This window comes from Nelusetta ayraudi, unplaced genomic scaffold (genome assembly GCF_046127955.1).
Source record: "Nelusetta ayraudi isolate G7.1 ecotype Tasmania unplaced genomic scaffold, CSIRO-AGI_Nayr_v1 ptg000017l, whole genome shotgun sequence".
In the NCBI taxonomy this organism is placed as follows: domain Eukaryota; kingdom Metazoa; phylum Chordata; class Actinopteri; order Tetraodontiformes; family Monacanthidae; genus Nelusetta; species Nelusetta ayraudi.
This window is the reverse complement of record NW_027466067.1, coordinates 9,759,792-9,775,472: the sequence shown is the minus strand read 5'-3', so window position 1 is coordinate 9,775,472 and position 15,681 is coordinate 9,759,792. Positions and strand designations below refer to the sequence as shown.

The 15,681-nt window shown below is 42.7% G+C and overlaps 2 protein-coding genes across 4 annotated transcripts in view; both read right to left on the bottom strand.

Annotated features, from left to right (window-relative positions):
- Positions 1–6,296, bottom strand: part of iars1 (isoleucyl-tRNA synthetase 1) — a 44,129-nt gene extending 37,833 nt beyond the window's left edge. The window contains exons 1-8 of one of the 3 annotated variants that reach the window (XM_076025322.1): positions 6,232–6,296; positions 5,472–5,595; positions 4,326–4,482; positions 4,110–4,229; positions 3,787–3,869; positions 3,109–3,226; positions 2,881–3,028; positions 2,125–2,151 (exon numbers count right to left, since the gene is read on the bottom strand). In XM_076025322.1, the coding sequence (XP_075881437.1) occupies positions 2,125–2,151; positions 2,881–3,028; positions 3,109–3,226; positions 3,787–3,869; positions 4,110–4,229; positions 4,326–4,482; positions 5,472–5,590 (772 nt within the window). In that variant the 5' untranslated portion in view covers positions 5,591–5,595; positions 6,232–6,296. Of the gene's footprint in view, positions 1–2,124; positions 2,152–2,880; positions 3,029–3,108; positions 3,227–3,786; positions 3,870–4,109; positions 4,483–5,471; positions 5,596–6,231 lie in introns of all 3 variants that reach the window. The other 2 variants (XM_076025323.1, XM_076025320.1) reach the window with 2 other exon arrangements.
- Positions 6,297–7,142: 846 nt separating this feature from the next.
- rpl29 (ribosomal protein L29) lies at positions 7,143–10,101 on the bottom strand. The gene is made up of 4 exons (XM_076025319.1): positions 10,048–10,101; positions 9,497–9,551; positions 9,283–9,347; positions 7,143–7,365 (listed from the first exon to the last, which is right to left on the bottom strand). Exons 2-4 carry the CDS (start codon positions 9,531–9,533, stop codon positions 7,216–7,218), a joined length of 252 nt encoding a protein of 83 aa, XP_075881434.1. The 5' UTR covers positions 9,534–9,551; positions 10,048–10,101; the 3' UTR covers positions 7,143–7,215.
- Positions 10,102–15,681: the final 5,580 nt, after the last annotated feature.

Here is a 15,681-nt window from a genome sequence, read left to right as displayed (position 1 = left end):
AAAAAAAAAAAAGTGAGTGTTTTAGTCCACACGAGGCGACTCGATCAGTTGTGAACACCTTTGTGTTTACATCAAAACACACAGCAGAGTGAACAGGTCGGTGAGTTTTGATTTAAAAGTCCTCAGCTCAGCATTTGCAGGCAGTTATCATTTCACTTAAATCGCATCCTGCACATTTTTTCATTTTAATCATCTCTGCAGAATGATGATCACAAGTTTGTAAAGCTGCGACGATGCCTCCTGTGTGTGGCCGTGCAGTCAGAAAGTCAAGGTCAAACTGTGACCCTGTTGTGCAGCCGCATCCATGCATCCATCCACCCGACAACAGAGGTCTTCCCAGGCACGGGCCGCTCCTGGTTGGATGACTGCATGACACATGACATTTTGGGACAGTGCAGCCCTCCCCTACGAACCGGTCCGTGGGGTTTCTCTTTTTTCGTTTTTGAAGAAATGAGAGCGGAGAGGAGGGCAAAAACCAAATGGACTGAAACAGTGAGACACCAAGAGAAGGAGGAGGAGGAGGAGGGGGAGGAAGAGGAGGAGGCGGCGGCAGCATCAATAAAAAATGTTTCTTTTCTACCTCAGCGGAGTGACAAATGACTGCACAGCTCAGACCTGCCGCAGCTAACAGCCCCCACAACAACTCGGGGAGAGAGAAATGTTTTTCAAAAAAGGGGGCAGAGAGGGAGGGGGAGAGAGTGAGAGAGAGAGGGAGGGAGAGAGAGAGAGAGAGAGAGAGAGAGAGAGAGAGAGATAGGGACAGGCATGAGATGAGACGCAGTGACAGAAAGCAACGACGGCCGTGGACCAAACCAGGAGGATGTAAAAGCAAAGAGAGCAACAAGAAGATGAAGGGCAACAGAGAGAGATGGGAAGAGGGACATAGAAAGGAGAGAGAGAATGACAGAGGGAGAGAGAGTGAGACAGAGGGAGAGAGAGTGAGACAGAGGGAGAGGGAGCGAGGGAGGGAGTGAAGCTAAGCTGACGGGGTGAAAAAAAAATCATTGGTATTCTGAGGCTGTCCTCCATGCAGCACAGCACCGGCAATGCAGTGACGGGTGAGCGACTGTGGTGCAAGAGTGCCCCCTGCAGGATCACACCGCGAATGGCGGGACGTCCTAAATCTAGGTCACTCGGATTTGAGAAGGAATCTGATTTGAATCAGATTCGCCTGCAGTCTGAACGCAGCCATACGCACACAGACTCAAAATTGTTTACAGGGAAAAGCTGACGGGTCCCAGCAAAGCCCCGATGTGTTGGACCTGGATTAAATATTCAACTCCTCAAAATTGCATAAGTGGTTTTGTGCTCAGAATACAAAAGCAACATTTTTTTTTTTTTTTTTTTTAGAACAACAAAAAGCAGAGCGCTATCACCATAATAAGAGGGACCGTCTACGAAAGTCTCAGAGCACTTAGCAGCAAATTACTGCTCATAATTGTAAAAACCACTCTAATTAGTTGTGTACAAAAACAACGGCGCAGTCGCATCTGCTCTTATTTCATTATCTAATATACGACAGCCGGAAGCAAAAAAAAGTCCACTAGCATTAAGCTACCAACGTCCTCTCCTCCGGGTGGAGCGTCGTCAAGCCAGTGCTTCTCTCTTCATTTGTCCTCTCTAAAACAGGAAAACAGCCATTGGCTAACACTTTGGCACGACGGAACGCTCCATGCAGGGTAAACAACAGCAAATTCATAAAAGTAAAGCGGCAGCGTTTAGGCCGCGTCGGCCGGCGAACAACCCACCCCCGTGTTGTGCGTGAGGTCACTGATTCGGCATAAAACTAAGCCGGTCAGGAAGTGAGAGGCGACTCCCTTGCACAGCACACCCCCCTACTGGATGCTCCTGCGTCTCACTGGTTTCACAAGCACAGCCTCGAGCTCGATTCGCCGATCAACGAGCAAAACTTTTAACTGGATGAGACGCCGATGACGACTTGAATTAGGGTAAAGGAGAAAAAAAAAAACACAAAAACTTTGTTCTAGGGTCAACACACCAAAGCCAGATGTTAGAGACTGAAAGTGAACTTTTTAGTCTTTAACATCTGTTGTGATCACAGCACAACACAACACACGCAGACATTCGGTTTTAGCATGCGAGTGAACGCAATTATTTGTTTACCTGCGGCACCGGCAATTCCATTTATGGCTGAAGAAGAGGAGAGGAGAGAAGAGGAGAAGAAGAAGAAGAAGAAGAGAAGCCAAGTAAAGGACAAAATCAAAAACTTGTTTTGCAACAGAAATGGGGCGAGAGTGGATGTTGAAAATCAGACACCAGCAAGAGTCAGGCTGCAGCAGAGACACACTGATTCCTAGAATGTGGATTGATGACTTTCGGTAACAGAGTAATTTGGTTTACCCACAGACTCAATTCAAGCCAACATTGCAAAGTAGCATTTAGTTCTTATCTGCACATCAGATTATACTGTACAAACCAATCCATCTGTCCATGCAATCTAAATACTTTGCTTTTTTCCTCTTGCTCTATAAATATTTTATTTATTTATAATTAATAGCGTTGCAGTTAAGACCGCAACAACTGAGACCAAGACATTATCGAGACTAGAGTATTGAGATCGAGTACTACGACACTAATAATCAATATCATTTTATATAAATATATATAATTATAATTTTACTATACTATACTGTTGCTGTATTTATGCTAATTTCCCCAATGTGGGATTAATAAAGGCATTCTATTCTATTCTATACTATAACAGCTAAAAAAAACAGAAAGAACTAAATCAGGGAGTGATTATTGAATGGAATATCTCATGTCATGGTATATCAGCCTGAAAAAATCAACACAATCTGCATGCTGGCCTGTTCATAATCAAAATGCACATTGTTACAGGTTGCAAGGTTTGCTTCTCACCTTTGACCTTCACATACATCATCTCTGGGTTGACACAGAGGGCCAGGTTGCTGGGCAGTGTCCAGGGTGTGGTGGTCCAGGCAATGAGCGCCACCTCCTCATTCTCTACCAATGGGAAGTTAACGATGACGGATGGATCCTGAACGTCCTGGAGGACGGAAATCGAGGGCATGTAGCCGAGGCTGTGGCAATTTGTACATCTCCTCAACTGCGTCGCTTGGCACCAACCTTATAGTTCTGGTGGGACTCAAAGTTGGACAGGGGGGTGTTGCAGGCAGTGGAGAAGGGCATGACTTTGACCCCGCGGTAAACCAGGCCCTTGTCGTACAGTTGCTTGAACACCCACCTAAACAAGGCGATGGCACAGCAGAACTTTAGAGAGGGCCGGAAAGTTGCACATTAAGGGAAGAGACAGTTGCTGGAAGGTTACAGCTGGGCTGGACTCCTGGGACATTGATGTTTGCAGACGGCGTCCGTCTTATTTTTTAATAACAAGATGCACTCATAACTTTTATGTTCAAATAAAAGAAAATGGAGCAGTATAACTAGGATGAGGTGTATTATGTGTTATAACCCTCACACTATCCTTTTACTAATTCACCATGCCCTCGACAGCACAATACACTGCTCTACCCTCAGCAAAGCTGATGGCACTATCGCCCTTTTGCTCAAACCCGCTTCTTTTGTGACACACAAGCATCTGCACTGCAAAACCAAAACCAACACGTTGTAAAAAAAAGAATAAAAAAAGACAAAAAAAAAAAGAAAAGAAAAAAGCATTAACTGGAAATAAAGCTGCCCTCGCCAATGGCAGCCATGCATCTTGTGTGCTGTTCTTTTGGTGATGACCATAAAGGCAGTTTGAAACACACGGGCACTCGGCTAAAAGACGCGTCTTCATCCTACCAGACAGTCTCCATGAACCATGGGTACAGAGTCTTGTAGTCATTCTTGAAGTCAATCCACCGTCCCATTCGTTTCACAGAAGCCTGTGCGAAAATAAAATGAAATAAACTGAAACACAACCGCACGCCTTCGAAGGTTTCTGGCATCAGATTAAGTCACTCTTTTTCAGAATCTCACCAAACACGGAGAAACATGATGAACATCACTTTAATGTAATTCACTGTAAATTTTAGTAATTCCACAAAGCAACAGCAATCAAACTTTATTAATAAACAAAGTTTCAGGTGCGTACCCAAAATAGATGACGTTTGAAAGACTCTCACCTCCCACTCTTTGGAGTATCTCATGACGATGCCTCTGCACTGCTTGTTGTACTCGGCGATGCCCATCTTGGCCACATCATCCGGTCCTTTGATCCCCAAAGTCTTATCGATCTCGTACTCCTGCGAAAAAGCCAAACCAAGCGCGTGAGTCACGCGGAGGGGGGGGGGGGGGGGGGGGGTCTCGCGTGGACGTCGGCGCAGCCTCGGGTCTCTTACCACAGGCAAGCCGTGGCAGTCCCAGCCGAATCGTCGGTCCACGTGGAAGCCACTCTGATGGGCAAAGCGGGTGACGATGTCCTTGATGGTGCCAGCAAGGATGTGCCCGTAGTGCGGTAAACCCGTGGCGAATGGAGGACCGTCATAGAAGGTGTACCTGAATAAGAGATGGGGATAAAATCACAGTGTTGCTACCGCTGTTTTAAAAACATGTATCCGACAGACAGTTTTAAAGAGACACAGACAACAAAGTCTGAAAAATTTTCACCAGCCCGACACGACAACAGAAACATCAGTGACTCGGTCACTGCGATTGCTGATGCAGTTATCTGACCAACAAAACATGCCGTTGTTCCAAGTCGAATCACACATTTAGTGACATCCGGCAGCTGGTATTGATTGCACAAAGGCTGATGTAATTTGGGCTGATGCAAGGCCGACGCAAATTACAGTCACTCCCACATGGAGCGCCAGTGACAATCTCTCGGCATGCTTTGCTGGGAGAACAGTTAATACGAATGTGTCCGTCGAATTAGTATTTTTCAGATTAAAAAAAACAACTCTGCACTAAATGTTGCTCTGCAGATAAAGTCACTGAAACACAGCTGATGGTTGTTGGCTCGCATACATAGTTCAGTATCAAATTCAACAAGAGAACAGATTTGGTTCAGCCACAAAACTGCTATTCGAGCATTGACTGCGTTCAAGAGTTTTAGCTGCTAAGTAAAGCTTTGTATGTGATATGCGTGAACTGACACTCCCTAGGATGTTCCAATAAAGACTGACAAGTCAAACAACTTGTTAACCAGGAAAAACAATTCATTTAGTTTACTTATTGTTGGCAGGTTAACGACATCAGTGGTTGTGAATATATATATGTAAATCATTACATAAATTATTGTTAAGTGTAAACTACAAAACCCAGGAGAAAAAAAAATCTTGCCCATGTGCACGTGTTAAATTTGAAATATTTCGCTTTATTTGAACTTAAAGGGAACATTGTTGAACCAAGGAATGACTTTAAATGTAAAAAAAAAAAGAAAAAAGAAAAAAAGAAAAATGAACCAGCTCTCGCTCTCTCTCTCTCTTTGAAAAATGAGAACATAGAAATAGAGTTCATGTTGCAGAGGAAACATGTGCTCTTACTTGGGCCTGTTCTTGGACTGTTTCAGGCATTCCCGGAAGCAGTTCTTTTCATCCCACATCTGGATGATCTTGTCCTCCTCAGAGGGGAAGTTGATGGACTCGGGCACTCGCTCCACCATGGTGTCTGCCACAATTCATAACATCAAGGTAAAACACCACAACAGATCATGGATGAGCATCTGATAAACTCACTCTTCACTTGTCATATTAGAAACCCTTTCGTTTTTTTCTCCCCCCCATTCACACCAACACGGTCTTCAAATTGTTTAAAGCAATTCAATAGCAAGAACTTAAGTTTTATCTGTCATCCGTTCGCTGACAAACACGAACAATGTATTCTGAAGGTGAAAATGACCAGTGACAGTTTGTCTGCTGCTTATATTCTCATCATTGACATTTTTACAATCAAACGGACCTGTGGAGTCTCGGCCCAACGACAAACGCTGAATCTTTTTCAGCACAACACTATTTCAGTACAAACGACAGGTTATTTGTCGGTACTCCACTGCCGATACTCAACGCTTCTGTCACTTCTGCACAGCAGCGACTTCCCAGGACTGACGCCTCCTTGTTGTTAGCTGACATGCTAGTTTTATGCTAGCCCGGCTCAAGTCTTAGTTTTTTCAAGGTCGTATCGCGGACGACAAAGTAGGCCAAAAGCACCTTTGACACGCACACATATAATACCAGATGAACTGAGGAGATTTGCTTGGTTTCTGTCTTGTTCATGTAAAATCAGAGTAAGAATGTGTCCACTCACATGCTGCCTGCCACCGGCTGCCGAGAGAAGAGAAATGATGCAAGTTGAAGTCAGCATGAGCGGAAGTGACGACAAAACGAGGGCGTCAAAGAATAAAGAAAAGTTCTCGTCTTGCGTTCGATTACGACCCGCGACCTCACTGTGAGTTGTTTGCGTGGGTTCTCCTCCCACAAACAAAATTAAATAATTAGACATTTATAAAGAAAGTAAAAATGATATATATTTTTTAAATCCTTCTGTTACACAAATATACCATATGCATTCCATTATTTTCAAATGATATATATATATATACACATATTTATTTTAAAGAAAAACTTCACCTGAAGTCCAATTTGCTTTCACAATTGTGTCCCAAACGCTAATACCTCATTTACAATATCAGTACAAAATCTCTGTATCTTAACTTGTCCATGTCATCCACAGGATTTTGACAGTACCCAAGTCAATATGTTACCACTCTACATTTGTCATAATTGGCTTTCCAAGAATTGCTTACTTTTTCAAAGTGTAGCTCAGACCAATTTCATAAAACAAGGTTTTGATATTAAAACTCTCATGTAGAATGCAATTCAACAGGTCGCTGCACCTACAGAAAGCATTGTTTGTTTTTGGCATGAACTTCCACCCTTTGTGAGAATTACACTACCTAAGCAAACTGACCTGAAATAAATAAAATAAAAAAATAAAATAGAAATCACACATACTCATCATCATTGAAGGCAAATTATTTCATTGACCATTTCAGACCGCAGTAATCATCAACAATTATATCAATATAATATTGATGGCTGCTTATATCTCCAAACTCGTTAATGGAACTAGATCTTACTGGCTTTAGAGATGCAAAGACAAAACACCAACTTCATTTCGTATGTTCAGAAGAGAAAAAAGAAAAGTACAAGCACAGATTGGTTTGTCCACAAAGCATAGCTTTATTACAACAGTTAGAAATAACGCTGACAGAGGCAAACGCACAGCAGCTTATTTCTCGGCCTTCGGTGCCTTCTGTGCCTTCGGTGCCGGCGGTGCCTGCGATGCCTTCTGCTGCATCTGCATCTTCTGCTGCACCTTCAGGCCTTTCTTGTTGTGCTTCTTGGCGAAACGCATGTTCCTCAAGAACTTAGGGTCCACCTGCAAAAGAATTGGGAATTTTATGAATATTGGGCACAACTTACAATCTTATAGCAACAGAGCAATGACAAAAAAAAATATACAGCTATTCGCAATACATCTAAGAAACTTGAAGAACAGCGTGACAAAATGCGGCTCCGAGCCATCAAGTAATATCCACCTTGATAGAAAAAAGTTGCTTTTTTTTTTTTTTAAATACATTTTCAAAATGTTTAAACATATTTGACTTTACAATTTAATTGGAAGCCAAAGTCCCAGTTTTCAACAAAATAATAGGTTTGGATGTGACCCTAAGAAACACTTTTGGCAGTCATTTTTCCTTTCAGCCATTTTGTCAGTGGCGGCATAAAATTCTGCGTTTATCCTCTGCATTCTCTTTCCTCACCAAATTCACTACATCCTAGGGCTGGACGACAATTCGATAACGATATATATCGATCGATAGACGTGTGCTGCGATAGCGAAAAAAAAGGAAAGGGGTCGATAAAAAGTTTGATAGAAAAAGTTTCACTTCCTTTTTCATCATAGCCAATCATGTAGCTTAATATTACGGTCATTTCTTCCTCCAACCAATCACAAACACAGACCCGGGTACGCTCTGTCACCAAGCCTCGCCCCTCTCAAACCACAACAGAGAGCACCTGTAGAAAGATGCCGCAGCAAGGAGAGGTGGAGGAAATCGTCTCGAAAAATGATTTCAGTAGCTCACTAGCATGGCAATATTTTGGCTTTTTTTCAAGTCCGACAAAAAGCAAACTGCGGTCGTTGTTTTACCACCTAAACTAGTCGCATCCGCAGGAATACGAGCTACGATACCGTATGATAATTATCGATATTGATCAATATGAATTTTTGTTTTTTTTAATCGATATGCTTTTTTTTCTATATCGTCCAGCCCTACTACATCCATAAATCAGCTCCATGCTCTTTCTCTGGTCCTTCTGCCTACTAGTTCCAACCAATTAGTTGTATTGTGCCTTTATACCAGGGGTCACCAACGTGGTGCCTGCAGGCACCAGGTAGCAGCCCCCCCCCAAAGGACCTCATGAGTAGCCCGCAGACCCGTTGGAAAAATTGCACAGCTTGTTGAGCTGCGTCTAAAAATTCAATTTTATCCAATCTTGTTAAGTTATTTTTGATAATTATTGAGAACTCATGAGCTTGATAAGTGTCTTCACATAGAAGAGTATCATTAATAATAATATATAACTCAGAGAGTTTGTTATTTCAGGAGAATCTAGCAAACGGGCAGCCCTTCAAACGGCTCAGGACCCATGAGGTAGCTCTCAGTGCCAAAAAGGTTGGTGACCCCTGCTTTACACCATCTCAGTCTGGCCTCCACAACGTCCACATCAACCTTTCGTGTGGTCATTCCCGATCCTGTCCATTCTGCTCACTCCCAATGAAAAGCTCAACTTTTCATCTTTGCTTCCTCCAGCTCGGCCTCCTGTCTTCTTCACACTGCATTGGTCTTTAAGCCAGACAACACTTAGGCTCGCTCCAGTGATTTTGTCACTAACCACATTCTGGAAATCAACTCTTTGAACTGTCAGAAAAGGCAATAACACCTCTACTAAGTTCGTGAGCGTAACCCCAGCAAGGTAAGGCGTTTGAGCCACCCTCTCACATCACCCGATGTCCACCTTAGTTGTCCCCTTCCAAATATTGTAAAAACTTAGTATGCCTCTTCTCAAGATCTATACATGGTTCTGAATAATTAAGCAAGCCCATAAGACTGAACTACAGGATAAAATATAAAGAACTATTGAGACATTTTCTCGTACTCCAGCCATGATTGAATTGAAAAGACATGAAGATGAAAAGGCAAGGGTACCATTAAATGTTGAATGCTCACTAGTAGCATTGTACAACGTTAAATTCGTATGTTCTGTTGGATATATTTTAACTTGTACATACCCCCTTCAGAGACTCGTAGCGGAAAGTTCTTGGCTTCTTGATGCCATTTCTGTGGGCTTTACGAGCTGTTGGGTAAAGGAGGGAAGTTAGATTAACGTTTTCATCTTATACATTCATCCTTCAGAAGATCTTACAGTAGCTTAACGCATCATGCCTGTGAATACAACAGAAATTGAGCTTTACACGTGCAGAACATCCAAGTTGCGATACTTACACTGGTTGTGAGTCGTGTGGTTCTTTGACTTGGCCATTTCAAACACTAGGTTTTCTGCAGATGGTTAAATGAGAATACATTAGACGTGTATCACATCGTAATTCGTCACTGAGTAAATTTAGTGTTTTTTTTTTTGTTTTTTTTTAGCTACTTGTAGGATAGCTAGTTGTTTGGTGTGCGCATCGCACAGGGCAATGACTGCGTGTGAACGCAGCCTTTGCGTCAAACCCGAACGTTTCACGATAGGAGGCGCATATAACATGAATTACGCGATTTGAGGGTATATAATTAAAAAATTGGGGCCCAAAGCAGCACGGCTACAAGTTCAGTACAGATTTCAGCTAATGCTACAGCTAAGTGGGTGTTAGCATTATTTAAACTCAATTTTGGACCACCAAAATTGGGTAGATTAACAACATAATGTCTTCAGAATATGCCTATTATTGTAAGGAATTGAAAACTTTAAAAGCTTGAGTGCTGGCGTGTATGATACTCTGTGATTGAAAAGGATTTTAAGGCTAAACTTTAGTGGGAAAAACAAACTACCTTCCACACGAACAGAGGATACCCGGAAGAGAAAGAAAATTGAGCGGGGCCGAACAGAAGACGAGTCGGTTCAAGAGGAGTCAGCGAGGAGAGAAAACGTATGTTTACAAATGGCACTGCCTCCTAGGGGTGACTTTTTGAAAAGCAGGCGACCGTTCATATATATGGCCACATGAGGTCGCCTTTTGCTCATACAACGAAGCCTGAATACAAAAAGTCAAGATACAGTGAGGGTAACCCTTTTTTTTGGTTCTTAAATGATCCCACATGTATTTCTGTCATCCTACAGTGTGCTATAGTTTTTCTTAGTTTACGTGTCTTCTGTGGCACACTATTGAATTGACGACTACATTCTGTAATTGATGCTTTTTAATTTGGGTAAAACTAAAAATGATTTATGTACTTCCACATTAGAAAAAATTCATCACGGATTTTCACTGCAACCATACATACACGTTTTCTACAACGCAGTGCAATAATAATAATAATAATAATAATAATAATAATAATAACAATAATAATAATACATTTTTCATTTAATTTCATTTAATAAAAAAACTACATTAGGATCTGTGTGTCTCATATTGTGTTGCGGCAGTGTGGCAGTGTAACCAGCTGTTCTTTCATTTCACGCCAACGCAAGCTGCATTTTACCGTGGTCCATCATAAACGTGGAAAAATATAATTATTGAGATCCATTTATTTTGTCTTCAACAACAAAGGAGTGAATTCTGATCATTTTTCATTCATTTGTATATAATTGATATTTGAATTGCTCTATTTGAACTGTTCTTTCACATGATCAGTTTCCCTGTAAACACTGACTATCACCTCCAAATGCTGAATGTAAGTTTGGTCGAGGCCCATTTTACCAGTGGGGCACACCCTTCACCCTCCAACACTTTTGTTTGTTGTTTTCAGTCCATTTGACAGAAGGAAATGTTAGCCAGAGACATTTTTAGGCAAACCTTTGTGGAATTTTATACTTGGGTTCTATACTCTGTGTAAAAAAAAATAATATATATGTATATATATATATATATATATATATATATATATATATATATATATATATATATATATACAATAAATATATGCAAGGAAATATATGCAAATATATACACCTGTTCCTGCTACGGTACACTGAGGTTGCAGCTCCAGGGATGTGATGATGGTCAGAATTTATGCTCGGGCCTACGAGTGAATACAGCTGCTGCTGTTGCTGCTGTTGCTGCTGCTGCTGCTGCTGCTGCTTTTGGCCGCTTGCAGTCACGTTATGTTGACAGAATGCGCGAACACCGCGGCGAGCCAACATCACTGTCACACGCATCGCGTGCGCGCACGTCCACGCTGTGGAAACCAGGAGATTGTTCCGAACATTTGCCCCATCTTCCCGTCTTCCTCTCCTTTCTCCTCCTTTTATTTCCCTCTCCTTTAATCCCTCCTCTCATTCTCAGCCGAGGCTGGGTGATTCCCTGCTCAAGCAGAAGAAATCATGCGGCGGCATCCTATATTTAGACCCGTTTGATCACAAGAGCCTCTCCGCTCCATTCTGCAGCGCTCAGCTCTCTGCTAAGTCAATTACAGCTTTTGGTTATTGTGCATTGTCGTCGTTTTTTCCCCCCTCCTTTTTTCCTCAGGTACTGCGCATTCCTGGAAACCGCCCCTGCTCTGTTTCTGAATGAGGAGACTCTAATTCATTGCTAGATGCCTACACATGCATGCTTGCATTTTATGATGCCCACTGGCTCGGGACAATGACCAGGAACTGATACCCGAACTCACTAGTCACTTGATTACGCACACAGTGAAAGGTCTCGAGTACCTAATAAAGTTGGTCTGGAAAGGTGCTTTTTAAATAAAGTTATTAATAAAGTGACTGGTGGGGAGCTACACATCATACACACTGCGCTATTCTGCATATGAGCAGAACGCATCGTTACCAGAGGTTATTTTAATTTCCTGTCGCCATTCTGACCTTTGACCCCTGACATCAACACGCTTCTCCACACAACTGCCTCTCACTGGATATTTTCTCTTCCGGGACCATTCTCCGGAAAGCTCGTCTGGCCCCAACAACCATGTTCACCATGTTCAAAATCCCCCCCCCCCCCCCCTCCATTCTGACGACAGCTTTGAACTTGGGCAAGTTGTCTGAGTTGCTGCCATGAGAGAGAAATTCAGGGTCTCAAAAACGATGAGTCACAGCAGCATCCAATTCCAACACACGCTGTGAGAAACATCTGCGTAAGGGACTCTGTGTTGTTGGAAAAAAAAAATGGAATTATAATGTCAGTAAACCCTTCAGAAAGAAGGAGAAAAGTCCATCCTTAGGTCCATTTGTTTTTTTGCCGCCGTGTTTTTGTCACCTTCTGACACACGTGAGGTACAACAAAGAACCAGTTTTCGCAGGAGGCGGTAAAGAGGAAAACTCCCCACACATGCATTTCATCATTGAACAATTTCTCCTCTCGTTCTCCCGATATTGCCGCGCGGCCTTTTTAAATCACTAAAGAAATTAGTTACTATTACTTTAAATTACTTTTGAATTTCCACCGCGAATGATGATGACTTTGGTGTAATTGTACTGCTTTGCCTTTTTTATCGGCTGCAATTTTGACCCGACGCCATGGGAACTTTACCGTCCGCCACCGCGTAGCTGCGCCGTAACGGCGCTTTGCCAGCGTGAGGCTCCCGCATAACGAGCCACAAGTGGTGCGTTACTGCTCCCCTCTGGGGGAAACATGGCCTGCGAACGTGTCCGCGTTCACAAAATGCGAGTGTTGCCTGAGAAAAAGAGCGGAATCCAAACCAGAAGCGTTGACGTTGACTGCGGCACTGTGCGCGTACCGCTTTATTTCCACAATATTAGGCAGAGCAAGGACCACGAGTCAGTTCTGCATGTCTACGTTTTTGAAAGGGAAGGTTATCTCCAGGATTTCAAGTTTTGAGTCAAGTTGTCTTTACAACTTAAAGTCTTTTTATCATGAGACGGTACTACTCTCGTTATCCTCAAATTCCCCACCTTGCCTTTGTCTTCCCCGTCGCCACAGCTCAGTTCACTCTGTACTTTTGAACTCACCCTCTTTTACTCCCCGCTTCATATTTGCACTTCTACCCACCCTCTTTCGTTTTCATCATCTGTCGGGAGAAAAAAAAAAGATCCTGCTTTTGAGAAACAGAGTCAAACCGTCAGGTAATCACTTCACCGCAACACATTCGAAAGGAGATGCCGCTTATGCTGTCTCTGGTTTGTCAGATTTTACAGGAAGACGTATCGCACCAAGCTAAGTTTGGCTAACTAATGTTAGCTTATGTTAGGCTTCTTGGCTGAAACATTTTCATGGAGCGCAAAAGTATGATTCAGCAGCTCTAAACAAACTAAAGAACAGCCAGTAAAGCCCACAGTCAGAAGTAAAGTGCTGTCACAAGCTAGACTGTCAAATAGGAAACGCAGGTTCAGCCTGACACTATCTACTAGCAGATGTTTGAGTGATTCTGAATTGATATTACAAGTTAGCAGCTAACCAGGAAATAGTCCACACGCATGACTTGCATGAATAGAATGGTGACGCAAGAATCAGTACGCCACCTACTGTTCGTGCTGTATAACTGCACCATTAAACCGAATGACCCTGAACAATGGTGTGTGTGTGAGTGGGTGTGTGTGTGAGTGAGTGTGTGAGTAAGTGTAAATAGTTGTTTATTTTTCTGTTTCCCTGCTATAAAGTGAAATATAGAAAATGAATGAATGAATGAATGAGTTTGCTGTATATAAAAAAAGGCAGATTGAAATTAAATTTATCACACTTATTCTGACAGCTTCTCATGAAAATGACCCCAAGAAAAGCTCAAAGCAGACGAAACGATAAAATCCATAGCCTCCTGTTAGATGTGGGCAGCAGCAGAACACGCTAGCATGTGGCTAAATAGACAGCATGCGGATCAAAACGAAGAAGGGCCGCTGACAGCATGACCCACAACAGAACACACCATATGTTGTCAAAAAAGAAGTGACGTGGCCTGAGCGCTGATGGCCTGGCGTGCAGTCCAGCTCTCTGTTTTCCTGCCATTTTCTCAAACCTCAGCTATTACAAAACCGATCGTGAGGCCCACATATGTCCAAGAGGCACTTGGGCATCAGCTCAAGGAGTCAAATGGTCCACGCTAAAACACCCGAGACATCCTTTTCTCAAAAAGACTGGCACAGCTGAATGTGGATTGTTTGACCGGAGGAAGAACTGAAGGAAACAGACTGTCTCAATCAGATTCTGATGACTCACTCCTTGCACGCTGCAAACACATTTGTTACTCGCGCAGCGCGCGCGCACACATATAATATGTTTCCCCAACACACCCACTCACACCTTTGCACACCGTGCAGCTCGACACTGGGTATTTCTGAACACGGTGTTGTTGGGTAGCCTGTTATACAATGAGTGTCTCAGGGACATCCAGCGTCTCTCTCACCTGTTTAACGTCACAGTGGGAAACATTTGTCCTAAACCCAGGCACGACTCATTATTGTCCTTCCACAGGGAGAAAACACGCATGTGGAGAGAACATTTCACTATATTTACATTGTACACTGTAGACCAACTTTTCCCAAGTCTGTTGGATTAATCCCATGAATCCACCTGGTGAAGAGCTGGTAGTAAATGTGTAACAAGTGAAGGCCCAGTCGGAAACCGGTTAAGGCACCTTGCCATGCCAATCGATCCGCGACGTGCTAGTCGTCTAGCATTTATGCTAGCTTGTACAGTAGTTGAATCTTCTTTGTCTTCTCCTGTGTGTTTAGGGAGGCTAGCTACCTAATACTTAGAACTGATCTAACAGGAAATTCTTGGAAATGTTTGGATGGCTGGTGGAGTCACAGCAACTTCCACTGCCACGTAACGTTAATAAGAAGAGTAAGTAATTAAAAGGCAGACCAATAAAAAACATCTTTTAGTTTGCCCTACACGGATAAAGAAGAAATAAAATGGACCGTCCCCTGCCTGATAGAACATTCCTTGAAAGCTTGTTACAGTCCTTGCCGCAGCATTTCACCTGACATTTTAACCCCGAACCAGTGTGTGGGGTCTGCTTATCAGTGGCTGCCGTTTTCTATTGGCAAAAATAGCTTGATTCACAGGGCGCAGCTGCCTCGGATAGGACGGCATTTAGTTCACGACCAAACCACCAGAGCCGACCTTGGACATAGGTTGTCGGTTACCTAACCAGACACTTCAAAAATCCTCGAGAAAAGAGTGCTACGAGCAGACCACTAAAGGTCCTGTTCCACAAAAGTCGATTTCAGACTGTTAAGTCTACAGTACAAAAAAAAAGAAAAGAAAGAAAAAGTGGTGGATATTTTTTTTTTTAACCTTGAGGAGTGAAAACTTTGTAGTCTTTTTCTCTTTCAGTTTGTCCAAGCTTAAAGTAGATCCTGCAGTTGTTTATCATTGTCAATCGGCCTTAAAATTTTGATTTAGCCATGATTGTATTTGTACCGTTTATGTGATCCGGCCAACTACAAAAATATATTTTTTTACGATTTATCTGTGAATCGTGTTTTTGGCACTTGAGAATTATGATACAAGCCCAAAACAGTATTAAACACCAAACAGATGTTTTCTGCTCAGTCAATCAACATGAAT

Excerpts from the sequence above, each read along its gene's own strand:
- rpl29 (XM_076025319.1), bottom strand. The coding sequence starts at position 9,533 with ATGGCCAAGTCAAAGAACCACACGACTCACAACCAGT. Across the intron at positions 9,348-9,496 it reads CCACACGACTCACAACCAGT|CTCGTAAAGCCCACAGAAAT; the intron begins GTAAGTATCGCA and ends TTTACCCAACAG. Across the intron at positions 7,366-9,282 it reads GCTACGAGTCTCTGAAGGGG|GTGGACCCTAAGTTCTTGAG; the intron begins GTATGTACAAGT and ends ATTCTTTTGCAG.